General features: G+C 32.9%; 2 protein-coding genes across 2 annotated transcripts in view; one reads left to right on the forward strand and one right to left on the reverse strand.

Moving 5' to 3' along the window:
* Positions 1-13,293, reverse strand: part of LOC145329128 (uncharacterized) — a 532,399-nt gene that overhangs the window by 107,561 nt on the left and 411,545 nt on the right. The gene's annotated exons all lie outside the window — the stretch shown is intronic.
* LOC145327600 (uncharacterized) lies at positions 7,048-11,781 on the forward strand. Its single transcript, XM_080171139.1, has 6 exons — positions 7,048-7,148; positions 7,877-8,001; positions 8,697-8,809; positions 10,111-10,181; positions 10,274-10,330; positions 11,591-11,781. Exons 1-6 carry the CDS (start codon positions 7,085-7,087, stop codon positions 11,779-11,781), a joined length of 621 nt encoding a protein of 206 aa, XP_080027265.1. The 5' UTR covers positions 7,048-7,084.

Consider the following 13,293-nt stretch of genomic DNA (forward strand, 5'->3'; position numbering starts at 1 on the left):
ATTTAAAATCAATAATCCTATTACATAAAGTAGCAAGATGTTTTTATCTGTAACGAAGGATGGTCCTCTTTACAATGCAATGTATTTAGAATATATATTAGTTCCAAGACTTATATATATTAAAACTTTGGTATTATCCTCTTAGAAATTTTTTTTTCAATATTGAAAATTTGAGTACCCCACCCCCCCCCCCCCCCCCTCCCCCCGACAGCGAACTATGAACTCTGGCCTCAGCGCTCGGCTCCCTAGCCTGCCTAGCCGCAGCGCTCGGCCCCCTTGCCTGCCTAGCCGCAGCGCTCGGCCCCCTTGCCTGCCTAGCCGCAGCGCTCGGCTCCCTAGCCTAAAACCTAACCTAACCTAAAATAGTTGTTCGTCGGTAGTCGGGGGGGGGGGGAGGGGGGGGGGGTGGGGGGTACAAAATTGAAAAAAGTTGAAAAAAAATTTTCTAAGAGGATAACGCCAAAACTTTTTATTAATAATAGAAAGATGAGGCAAAACTGAAATTATTTAAAATGTATAGTACGTAACAAAAATATTTTTACGTATCTAATTCATATTAACAAGGATAAAAACATCTATAAATTGAGGCTTACAAATTTAAATACCTATAATATGTTTAAGGCTCAAATTATAGGGTAGTTACTATCTTACATATAATGCCACTTAAGGCGCGTAACACCAATTGTAGGGGGAAATGCCTTGGCTCATAAACAGGCGTAACTTATTGCTATGCATGGGACTCTCAGACAAAGTTTGTGCAATCAAAGGGTTTACACCGCAATTACAAAACACTGGACGATAAATTATGTCCCTTTCCAATGATGATACAAAAAATTACCCCTTCTGTAGATTACATTAATTGGTTAAAACGTTTGGATACTAAACTAAATGAATAAACCCATCATAATTTAATTAAAGTCCCAAGACGCATGTTTTAAGGTGCATTGAGATGGCTTGACCCCGAATCGACACTAAATCCTGAGAGGTCGTCATCAAACTATAGAAAAGCTTTGATTTCAATAATTGAATGATAACAGTTGTTCTTTAAAATGAGAAAATTTTGAAATTAATAATGTAGGTAATCTAGTTAATACTAGATAATAAAGGATCTATTCTATCGCATCGTATAATAGACAGATTTTTGCAGACATCAAAATTATAAAATATAAAAACCAGTTTTGTTAGCCCGTAGAAAATTGTCTGTAATACAATTTTATACATTATTTTTCAGTATGGGTGAGGACCGGTTCTAATTCAGCTGATATTAATCGGTTTTGAAGCCAAACTGAAAAAAATACTTCTCACTCTTATGTTTTAAAAGTAAACTAAATTTTTTTTAATTTTTGTTTAATATTGTAAAGTTAATGTAGATTGTAGATTTAACCAATGAGGGGAGGGGACATTGTAATTATAATTATATAATTATTTTATTTTTTATTAAATTTTGAAGCGCCCTTAGTTTTAAAATATCAGGTAAGTTGTAGACATTTTACACCCAAAATATGAAACTTTATCCCCCTCCTAAAAAAATTTAAATAATCCCCCTATTAAGATTTTTTTATTAAGATCCAAAATAAAAAAAAACTTTGACGTCTAAGGTAGTAAATCATTTTAAATTTAGGCAAAAAGTTGGCAGAAAGGGATATTTTTTTTCTAATGCGATATGAAAAAAAGTCAGAAAGTATCAAAAATTAAAAAAAATTTACTTTAGTTTGATAAAGTAGATGATTTTTAAAATTAGCTAAAATTAAGTAGCTTATTTTTTATTAATGGTTTTAAAGATTTGATTACTTAGCTAGATAGTTCCCAATTTTTTCTTTTTTGATTTTAAAAGCAGAAATAGTTTTAACAATTGTTGATTTAAACCAATTCCTGATATTAAAAGTATTTTATTAATTGAAATGATGTAGAACAAACAATTATAAAAACAAATTGTATTGACCAGATTTTTCTGGATGTTAAATAGTACTTTATTTCCTCAATCATTATGTTACATTCAATAATGGATATAGAAAACGTGGATATAAGGACAGGGAAAAGTTTAGTCCTCAATTTAGGTTGCTATTATGACCGTTTTTTATTGGTCATTTCGGTCATCAAATAATGGGGTAAATAAGGGTGTAATGTTATTTTAGCCAACTTGCATTATAAGAGTACATTAAAATCTGGTGCAACATCCAAGCAATTGTATATCGATTCATTCAATTGAAGGCGTAAGCGTTCGAAATTTTTTTAGCGGCTGCGTATTTTAACAAAATATTATGCAAAATGAAAAAGATACGAATTTCCGTATCCTCAGTTAATTACAGCCGTTTGTTATAAATTTCAGGAGGTCGTTACGTCAGGGGTTGTCGTTCTCTGGTATTAAAAACATTTTTATAGATTTCTATGCATATATGACAATAGAAGAATACGTCCATTTAATAATACAATGGCCGTTTAATTGTTTTCAATTGTATGCAAGAATAACGGGATAGGAAGAAAATGAAGGAAGGAAGGGCGGGAGGGGACATTGGGATGTTTATTACACTAGTCCTCAAAGGCTTTAAATATCGTTTTCTTATTCGTTGGCTTAACAACCCCGGGGACTCTTATTTTGAATGGTGGGTTTATTTAGTTGAGTATCCAAACGTTTAACCACTTGTAGTAATCTAGAGGGGTAATTTTGTTTATCATCATTATATTATCTCTTTAGATTTCTGGCTCATAGACGTCCAAGGTTTTTTTTGGGGGAGGAGGGTAAAAAATTTTAAGGGGGGGGGGGTAATTCGTATTTGGAAATTTTTTTTTACCCCCCCCAAAATTTTTACCCCGGGGGTAAAATTTGATTGGGGGGGTAATTACCCCCCCTGAAGTCTGTTGGGGGGGGTAAATTTAGTTTACCCCCCCCCCCCAAAATTTACCTCCGGGGTAAAATTTTTTGGGGGGGTAATTTAAATTTTATTAAATATTTACTATTAAAAATGCGCGCGAAGCGCGCAAAATATTTTTTATTAGAGATTTTTTATTTTGGGGGTGGTATTTACCCCCTCAAAATTGTTTGGGGGGGTAAATACCACCTCCTAAATGGTTGGGGGTGCCTACGGCACCCCTAGGGTAGGGGTAAATTTTAAATTGGGAGGGGTAAAATGAAAAAAATTTTGGGGGTGCCTACGGCACCCCCAAAATCGTTTTTTTGGGGGGGGGGTAATTGGACGTCTATGTTCTGGCTGTAGGTTATTTAGGGGATAAAAGGAATGTAGATCAGTTTAACAAAACTATTGTCTTCACTCTCCCTGGCATAAATATGACACATTTAGGATGAACTGAAATTTAATTGCCGATTGTGTACGCAGTTTCCTCGGTTTTACTTATCCTATCTTAATATTTACTTCTAGCTAAAAAATATTCAAACTTTCAAAAAAAATCTAATTTTGAATGTATAAACGATTTATACATTCCACATTCAAAATTTTAATTTTTCAAATTTTGATTTTTTTTGAAGTTTGAAGCTTTTATAGCTAGTAGAAAATATTGAGATAGGATGAGCAAACACCGAGGAAACTGTGTACACATTCGGCCATTAAATTTCAGTTCATCACATTTAGTTTATGAATTCAATATCATATGCGAGTTACAACAAATAAATCAATTTTAAGTTGGATATAGTTTCTTTATTTTTATTTTTTTAAAGAATACTAAAGGTTTAATGTTGAAAGCAAAGCATCCTTATCATAAAATTCTAAAAAAGCAAGCATATCCTGAAAATGTATCTTGTATTAAGCAATTTTACAACAAATTTATGCACATTTTTTTGGGTATAGTCCCTTTCGTGGCAACGTCTCTTAAGGGGCGATTCTTCGTATTTTCACAGTAGCTTTTCACCTATTTTTAGCACTGCGGGGCAATCACCTAACCTAACTTATAAAAAGCTAATATAAAAAACGACGAATCGCCCCCTAAGAGGTTTTGTCACGAAAGGGACTAAACCCCATTTGTGTTTAGAATTAATACATTAACCCTTTACAGTCGGGCCCCTAGCCGCACCTTAATCGGTCGGGGGGGGGGGGGGGGGGGGGTCGTTCAACGCCCCCCCTTATTATCTCAGTTCCTATTATAGCTAGAGGGCTAAATTTTTTTGTGCAAGTCCCTTGTTTGATAATGAATTTCCGACCTTTTATAAGTCTAAGTCAATTATCGCTTCCTTCACCCTTTTATTTAACAACCTTTGTTTTTAGGTCTTTTTTTACCTAAAAATTTCAAACGGCTGTAATTTTCTTATTTTTGAAGCTAGAAGAAAAATTTTTTTCCAGAAAATGTTTAACTTTATGTAAATTTTACATTTGAAATATCAAAATATAAATTTCAGCGGCCGCAGCTGTACTTGGCAGCTGCCAGCCGCCGCAGTCGGCGGTCGGCGGGAAAACGGCGGCGGATCTTCATGAAATTTTAATACGTTATGTAGACATGTCAGATAAGCTTAAGTTTAAAATTTGAAGTCTCTAAGTCAAAAATTGCGGCCACAGGAGCCTTTTAAAGATTTCTGGAGACCTGGAGGATCAGGACCTGCAGGATCATACCTGGAACCTGAAAGTGACTTGAACACCTGTATTTCATATTAGGATGTACTACTAGAGGATTTTTTAGTATTTTGGTATGATAAAATGCTTTGTTTTAGTCAAAAAAATATTTTTGCTCTTTACCTGGATGACCCTGCCAGGTTTGCTGGCATCCTGTGCCCGCCAGGATGGAGATATTCAAAAAATTCCAACTCTCAGTTATGTGTCATACCCATACTTAAAAAGTCAAGCAGTTTGGGCTCTTTATCTTTCACACACAGAAAATGAGATAGAAAAAACCGGATGGGGGGGCGTTCAACGCCCCCCCCCCCCCCGACCGTTAAGGGTTAATATCCTGCATTTTAAGCTCTGACACTCATAAAAGTGTTGACGTTTGTTCAGCCATCTAATTTTAGAGTTTTATTTTTATGGATGTTGGCATCCTTGTATTAGATATATATATTAATACTTGGATCTGACACCAGACTTTCAAGTTATCTAAAAAAGGCTAAAGTAACAATACCCCTGTCCACTCCCTCTACCCCATCCTCTCCCCACCTTCTGGATAATTAAACTGACCAATAAATGACTTTCATGTTAGTGACCTAAATTGGCGAAAACTTTTCCCCTGTCACAATATCCACGTATATTCTATATCCAGTATTCTCTTTAAAATAATATCTGTCTGTGCAAATAAAATGCTTTAGAGCCTGCATTGCGATTCTAACTCTAATAAAACATAATAATTTGTACCTTTCGATATTGAACAAAATAATAGATATAACCTAGAAACATACTCTCTAAATCCGCCAATAGGAACAATCCGGCCAGATTTTGGGTAAAAAGTGTACATATTTTGGGCAGTTATTTTTTTTCATTTCGTTTGCATAATGAGTCAGCTATAAATAGTCACATTTCTTTCATATTTTCACAGTAGCTTTTCTCCTATTAAATTTCTAGACCCTGCGGGAGCTCTAACCCTGCGGGGAAATCATCTGACCTAACAAAAGCCATTTTGATGCCACAAAAGGGCCTATATCCAGCCTGTCTTGGGTAAATTATCTCGTGTAAATTCTCTTCCCTCGTTGATGTGAAGACAAAACATATGCAAAAGTCTTAAGATAACAAGGATGTTTACATCCAGAAAAGCGAAGCGCTAAAACGGTAGGACAAATAGACATTAACACTTGTATAGTGTCACTACTGAATTATCAGAATATAAATTATAAAAGAAATTTGAGCAAATTTGTTAAAAAACTGCTCTAATACAGGATAATGTTTATGGATATACTTACATTATTAGGACTTAATTAAAGAGTTGCTTCGCTTGTAATATTTCCCAGGAATCAGTATACTAAAAATCAGATTAATCGGATAATTATATCACATAGAAATTTGTTGTTAAAAAAGTAAAAAATGTTTAAAATGGACGTACGGACATTTTGATGATGATTATAGAGTTGCTACGCTTTTTAGATCGTTCTTAACTACTAGAAGAATCACCACAAAATTGATAGGACAATTCTAACATACCTAAATTAACAAAAAAAGCTATCCGTTACGGACGGACCGACTCTAATTATAGAAAAGCTTCGCTTTTAAAAATAGCTTTCGAGAATTTATATAGTCAAGAAATTTCGTCGCTTGTATAATCGTAATGAATCATATATACAAAATATAATTTCCTTTTTAGTTTGGCATATTAAGGGGCCAGTTTGACCATCTAGATCTACTAAATCTATTAACAATATAAACACCTTTTCTATTAATTCAAATGTATTTAAAAGTGGGGATATTTGATAGTAAAATAAGTCAATCTCGTTGGATCTACGTTGAAGGTGAGAGAGAGGTAATTTTATAGATATTTGTAACACGCAATTCTTGTTCTATAAATCTTAGGTATTATTTCAAATAAACTTTTTTTTTTATCTTTAGTTCATAATTTTAATATCTAAGAATCCATATAGTATAAAAGTAACGGGATCTGTGTTTGTCTGTACTAAAAGATTTCCCTAACCACTGGACTAATATGGTTCTTCTTTACAATGTAGCTTCTAATAAGTCATGGGAAGGTTAATATATATTTTATAATATATAATATAATATAATATATTTTATACATATATATTTTCAAAAGAAATTATTTTAAAGCCCTTAGAGACTCCCACTTGCATAAAAAATTTGCAGTTTGAGGCTTTCACTGCCGCTAGAGGCCTCGAAGGGCGTAGCCGCTATTAGACGTATATTTCAGACAACTACCTCCCCTAAAAAGCAAGAACCCTTTAGCTAGCTGACGAAAATTGATTTCTCTAAGCTTTTGTGTAATTTTTAATTGAAATGTTTATGTCCTATTGGGTTATTATCAAACTTATAAACCACATAAAGTTATAATTCCGAGAGGCCAAAGCTTCTGGGTCAACAAAACAGGGAAACAGTCTCTCAAATACATTGCAGTACATAATTTTTTCAGTATGGCTTAGAGCCGGTTTTAATCCTGCAGAAACTAATCTGATTCTGAGCCATACTGAAAATGTTTATATTTTAGGATGAGAGGAATATTATCCTTTATTGTTGTGCTTGGTGCCTTGTTTCATATTGGGCACTCTTCAAGTAAGTATTCTAGTTTTTTTACCTCATTTATTACCCGCGACCGTGGCATCCGTAGTGCATGTAGGTAGTGCAATTGCTCATCGTCGGGGAAGTGATAAGATTGTCTCTCGTCATAACTAAAAATGTTCAAAATGATATGCCAGGTGCACGACATAAATAGTTAGAGTAGGGGGAAATGCCTTGGTCAATAAACAGGCGCCACTTATCACCACGCACAGTTATGACTTCTCAAATAAAGGTCGTGTAACAAAGGGTTGTTTTTCAGTTACTTAACATAATACTCTTGGGTGTTAGAATTGAATGCGGATGATGCTCTGGATTCTCTGGATAATCACTTAAAAATCGAAGGAGAATCCAGCCTTTACAGGGTATGGTTTGTTATCTCATTGGCATTAAACATAAAAAAATCAATCATTTAGTAAGTCTAATGGTAACTTTGAATTGGTAATGGTAATAATTTGAATCTTAATTTTGATTGTTTGTTAACCTCAAAGTGTCTGTAGATCTTAATGAATTGCTGGCCCTATCCCTGTGAGGGGGGGTTAAAACCTACATGGCTCTAATCCTGTGGGAAAATCTAGAATCTGATATAACCTGACATAACCTTACTAATCAAAATAAAAAATACCCCTTTCCACTGCCTTTTTAAAATTTATTTATAATTAAGGAAAGGTTTCTGTGTTTGACAATTCACTTTAAGGTTAAATATAAAAAAAATCTTATTTTAGATGTTATATGCGGGAAAGGATTTACAACCAAACAAGTTGATCTAAACGATGGGGATACATTCACGTACAGGTCTTCTAGTGGCAGCAAGTACTACCACAGAATGGATTGCCTTGGATTTTATAATGTAAGTATCAACTATGGTGTTGCAGCTGCTCTATAATTCACTTTGGTAACCCTGTAACTCAATGAAACAAAAGTATTAGTATAGAGTTATAGGTGTAACAAACAGACAGATAGATACACTATGAACTACTTTATTAAGATTACCTATATAATTTACTCACTGGGTGGCATTCTACTACAATATCAAGTGATCATCTTGAGAAGTTCAAGCATTATTCACTTGTAATGGGATGCACTGCTCTATAGAATATTAGGTTAAACACATCCAACAGACAACCAACCCATTGATTACATACCTTAACCATCATTGACACGTGTTAGACATAACAGCAGTGTTATTTGGTGTGGTCAAGACTCGAACCTGACACCTCCTTGACAACAACACGCAGACACACTATCATATATGGTTGGTTTTGGACCTCTTTATTTGAGACTAACGCCAGCAGTGCAGTGTATTATTAAAATTAAAAGTCATGTGCAAATTCCCACTTTAGTCTCAAATAAATATTATCCAATATCGATTCAAACTTATATATGCTAATGCTGCGGATTTATTATTTAGATGTTATTTAGATATTAATAAGAGATGTATTTTACATATAAAAATCATATTCAAGTTCCCGCTTTGATCTCAAATAAAAATGTCCAAAATCCACCCACACAAATATACACTAATGCAACGGATTTTATATTTAGATGGTAACCTGTTCTGAGGCTGAGATCACCTGCACCAACTTTAATCTGAAGTCAAACACAGCCTGTACTACAGGGGACATTCTATACATCTTTGATTCACAAAATGAAAAAGCGTAAGTTTATTTTAAAGGGAATGAGTGCCTCACTTTAAATCAAATACTTAGTTTTTATGCTGTATAAAAGCATAAGTTTTTTATTAAAGGAAGCCTGCAAGAAATAACACGCTTTAACTGCTGAAAGACTGCCACAAGAAGACCCAATACCCCAAATTTAAAGCCTTAAGCTTCAATAACAAAAAAGTTCTAGGCATTTCAAAATAGCATTTTATGTACAATGGAATTTTTGAAAGATTTCCAATGCTCATAAAAGAAAAAACAATATTAAATTACGTCGCCTAGACACAAAATTATAACCTTATCTTTGTCCGAAACTTAGATTGCATGTAACCGATTATATTTATACAATAAAAACACCACATTTCATAGTCAAAATCTATGAAAAAAAATCGATTTAAATTGCATTTTTAAACGAAAGTCACAGCGGAAACAAAGGGGTAAACTAATACAACCTTAGCTGTGATTGGTTGTTAAGCTGATTCAACCTTCTGATTGGTTACAGTACATTCGGTACAACGCAAGTAAAACTTAATTTTTTTTAATGATTTTGACTACAAAAATGGGTATTTTTATTGTAAAAATATAATTAGTTACTGGAAACCTAAATTTATGACAAAAATAAGCTTATAATTTTGTTTCTAGGCCACGTAGTTTAATTTCAAAGTTTTCAACATGAGCATTGCAATTCTTTCAAAATTTTCATTGTACATAAAATGTCATTTTAAAATGCCTAGAACTTTTTTGTTATAGAAGCTGAAGGCTTCAAATTTGGGGTAGTTGGTCTACTTGTGGCAGTCTTTCAGCAGTTAACGCGTGGTATTTCTTGCAGGCTTCCATTAAGGGAATAGTCACAAGACTCAATTTATCAGCCTTGACTTTCAAGAGCTCTGGAGTATTTAAGGTGAATAGGCACAAAAAAATACAATTTGATTTGTTCATCATTATTAATTTAAAAGTAAAAAGCATAAAACAATTGTACATTTACTGGTCATATTCTCTGTGACTGTCAAAATGTAAGAGCATAAGTTTATTTTAGAGGTAATAGGCAACAAAGGCAATTTTACTTGTACCAAATTTTGTTTAAACAATTCAAACAAAACTTTCTCACAATATCATGAAAAGTCCATCTTGGTTTAGTCTTAAGAGGATTGTCATAAAACCAAACATACGGTTATTTCAAAGGGAACATGCACTAAAAATCCCTTTTTAGAAGGTTTTAAGTTTGTGCTTCTTACAAATTAGAAAATTTGTAAATATTTTTTATTGTTGTATAGTATTAGTTTAATATTTTTATGTAGATTTTGTAAGAAAGTTCCACCAAAGAATTACAAAGTGACAGGAGGTGCTTTTGGACTTAACTTTATTTCAGGTAAATATTGTTTTGGGTATGAACTTAAAATATAAATGAATTGTTTTCCATTATATACCTTTCTTACCTGACAAATCCTTTTTAATTTTCAGACAATACACTAAATGGTCCTTCTTTCACATGTACCATCAAATGTACTGCAGGATCAGGTACAATAATACTGTTATATTAATTGTTTGATAAAAGGGGGGGGGCGGGGGCGTTGAACGACCGAATAAGGTGCGGCAAGGGGCCGACTGTTAAGGGTTAAATTTATCAAATGATTTATCAAAACATTAATGGATGAATGTTTGATAAATTTATTGTTAATATAATGATTTTACCAAACAAATAAATCATTCATTTATTTGATAATTAATTAAAAAATTGATTTGTTGATTAAAGAAAGTAATTTTTATGTGCATGATTTATCAAATGATTGATTTGTTGATTAACCCTTAACGGTCGGGGGTGGGGGGGTGTTGAACGCCCCCCCATCCGGTTTTTTCTATCTCATTTTCTGTGTGTGAAAGATAAAGAGCCCAAACTGCTTGACTTTTTAAGTATGGGTATGACACATAACTGAGAGTTGGAATTTTTTGAAAATCTCCATCCTGGCGGGCACAGGATGCCAGCAAACCTGGCAAGGTCATCCAGGTAAAGAACAAAAATATTTTTTTTGACTTAAACAAAGCATTTTATCTTACCAAATTACTAAAATATCCTTAAGTAGTACATCCTCATCTTAAATACAGGTGTTCAAGAAAATTTCAGGTTCCAGGTATGATCCTGCAGGTCCTGATCCTCCAGGTCTCCAGAAATCTTTAAAAGGCTCCTGTGGCCGCAATTTTTGACTTAGAGACTTCAAATTTTAAACTTAAGCTTTTCTTATATGTCTAGATAATGTATTAAAATTTCATAAAGATCCGCCGCCGTTTTTCCGCCGACCGCCGACTGCGGCGGCTGGCAGCTGCCAAGTACAGCTGCGGCCGCTGGAATTTATATTTGATATTTTAAATATAAAATTTACATAAAAATAAACATTTTCCGAAAAAAAATTGATCTTCTAGCTTTAAAAATAAAAAAATTACAGCCGTTTGAAATTTTTAAGTAAAAAAGGACCTAAAAACAAAGGTTGTTAAATAAAAGGGTGAAGGAGGCGAAAATTGACTTAGACTTATAAAAGGTCGGAAATTCATCATAACACAGGGGACTTGCACAAAAATTTTTAGCCCTCTAGCTCTAATAGGAACTAAGATAATAAGGGGGGGCGTTGAACGCCCCCCCCCCCCCGACTGATTAAGGTGCGGCAAGGGGCCCGACTGTTAAGGGTTAAAGAAAGTAATTTTTATGTGCATGATTTATCAAATGATTGATTGATTATTTTTTTAAAATATTCATCTGATTATTGATTTATCCTTTATCTGAAGGTCCAGTAACAACCACTCCAGCCACTACTGTAGCACCTCCAGCCACTACTGTAGCACCTCCAGCCACTACTGTTGCACCTCCAGCCACCACTGTTGCACCTACAAGTAAGATTTTAATTCAAAGTAAAATCAGGGAAGGAAAGGACAGTAAAAGACAAATAAGTTTGTCATATTCATTCAAAACCGATTAATAGAACCGGTTTTCATCCATACTAAAAAATTATGTCTTGCATTGTATTATATCCAGTTTTCTAAGAATGTAAAAATATACAATCGGCATCTCGGGGCTAAAAAACAGTTTTATTGTCATAATTGTATTTTTTATATCCACGAAAAGCTGTTTTTAATACAATGTGAAAAATAAATTTTCTGTCTTTTTTGCCATGAATATTCTCTATTAATATAAAATTCCCTGTCCAATACAAATAAAGAAAAAATAATACACCATAAATTCCTTTCAAAAACTTTTGTATCAACTTTTTCCATGAATCAAAAATGAGTTCATTTTTGACAATTGGTAAAGTTGTTTTAAGACTTTTTCTGTAGATGAAAAATATATGTATATGATAAAATAACACATACTTATAAAAACAACACACAAAAACACAAATCAAAAGATAAGAAAAAATAAAATGCCAGTCAATATGTTTTGAAGATAAAATGTTAAATATATGGTTTTTGAAAAGCAGGTAAAGTTTAAAAAATAATTTCAAGAAAACAATTGTTTCATAAAAGTGTTTTGTACAATTTCATCAAAAATTTCATAAAAAGTAGTTTGTTCTGCACGTTAAGATCTTGCTACACTACTTAATCAGTAAATAGAATTAAAATGATGTCTGTATGTGTGTCTGTCTGTACCGAAGTATCTCGATAACCGCTAAACTGATACAGTTCTCCTTTACAAAAAAAATACTTCCCTCGCCCATCAAAAGTGCTTATAAAGGCCGCTAGTAAAAATAAACTAAACATTTTTTTATGCTTAGGTTGAAAGCATTATGAATGTAAGATATACATGGAAATCTGCTTGCAATGGAACGTTTGGAAAGGTTAATACATATTTAATTTTACTATCTAGGTTTTTTTACATATCATACAAGAATCATCATTTGTAAACTAGAGAGCGTAGCAACTATATAATTATTTATACAGACAACAATTATTCTATTGACTTTATATTTGAAATATTGTTTCTTAGGATGATTAGGCTTAATGTTGTTTTCGAAGAATCTCTACAATTATGTAAAATGTAAAGAAGTTGTATCAACTTTTTTGCTTTTTATTTAAGATAGCTAGCCGGTCCTTTCAGTAAGTATTAGATGTAAAATTTTTCATAGAATTCAAATATGCAATCGGTTTTTTTGTAGACCTCTTTTTTTTAAGTAATTTAAGTTTTTTAAAAAAATAATTAAGTCGGTTTTAAGGTACTAAAACGCAACAAAATAAAAGAAGAAAATAGCCAGTATAAACAAAAATAGTAAGATCTTTAATTTGACACCTTACTTTTAAAATTCTGTTGAGTAATTGTTGAAAAAATCTATTTTTTTAACCTCGGTTTAATCAAAACATTAAACCTAAATATTTTCTCATACAGACATAAAAAATATGGGTTCATATATACCATTAGAATGAGAAAAATAATATGAATCCATTGTAAGCAAAATTGAAAAAGTTCAAAAAAATTTTAATAAAAAATAGAAAAAATA

Source organism: Acartia tonsa, chromosome 9, assembly GCF_053477335.1.
Source record: "Acartia tonsa isolate MP-2025a chromosome 9, ASM5347733v1, whole genome shotgun sequence".
Taxonomy (NCBI): Eukaryota; Metazoa; Arthropoda; class Copepoda; order Calanoida; family Acartiidae; genus Acartia; species Acartia tonsa.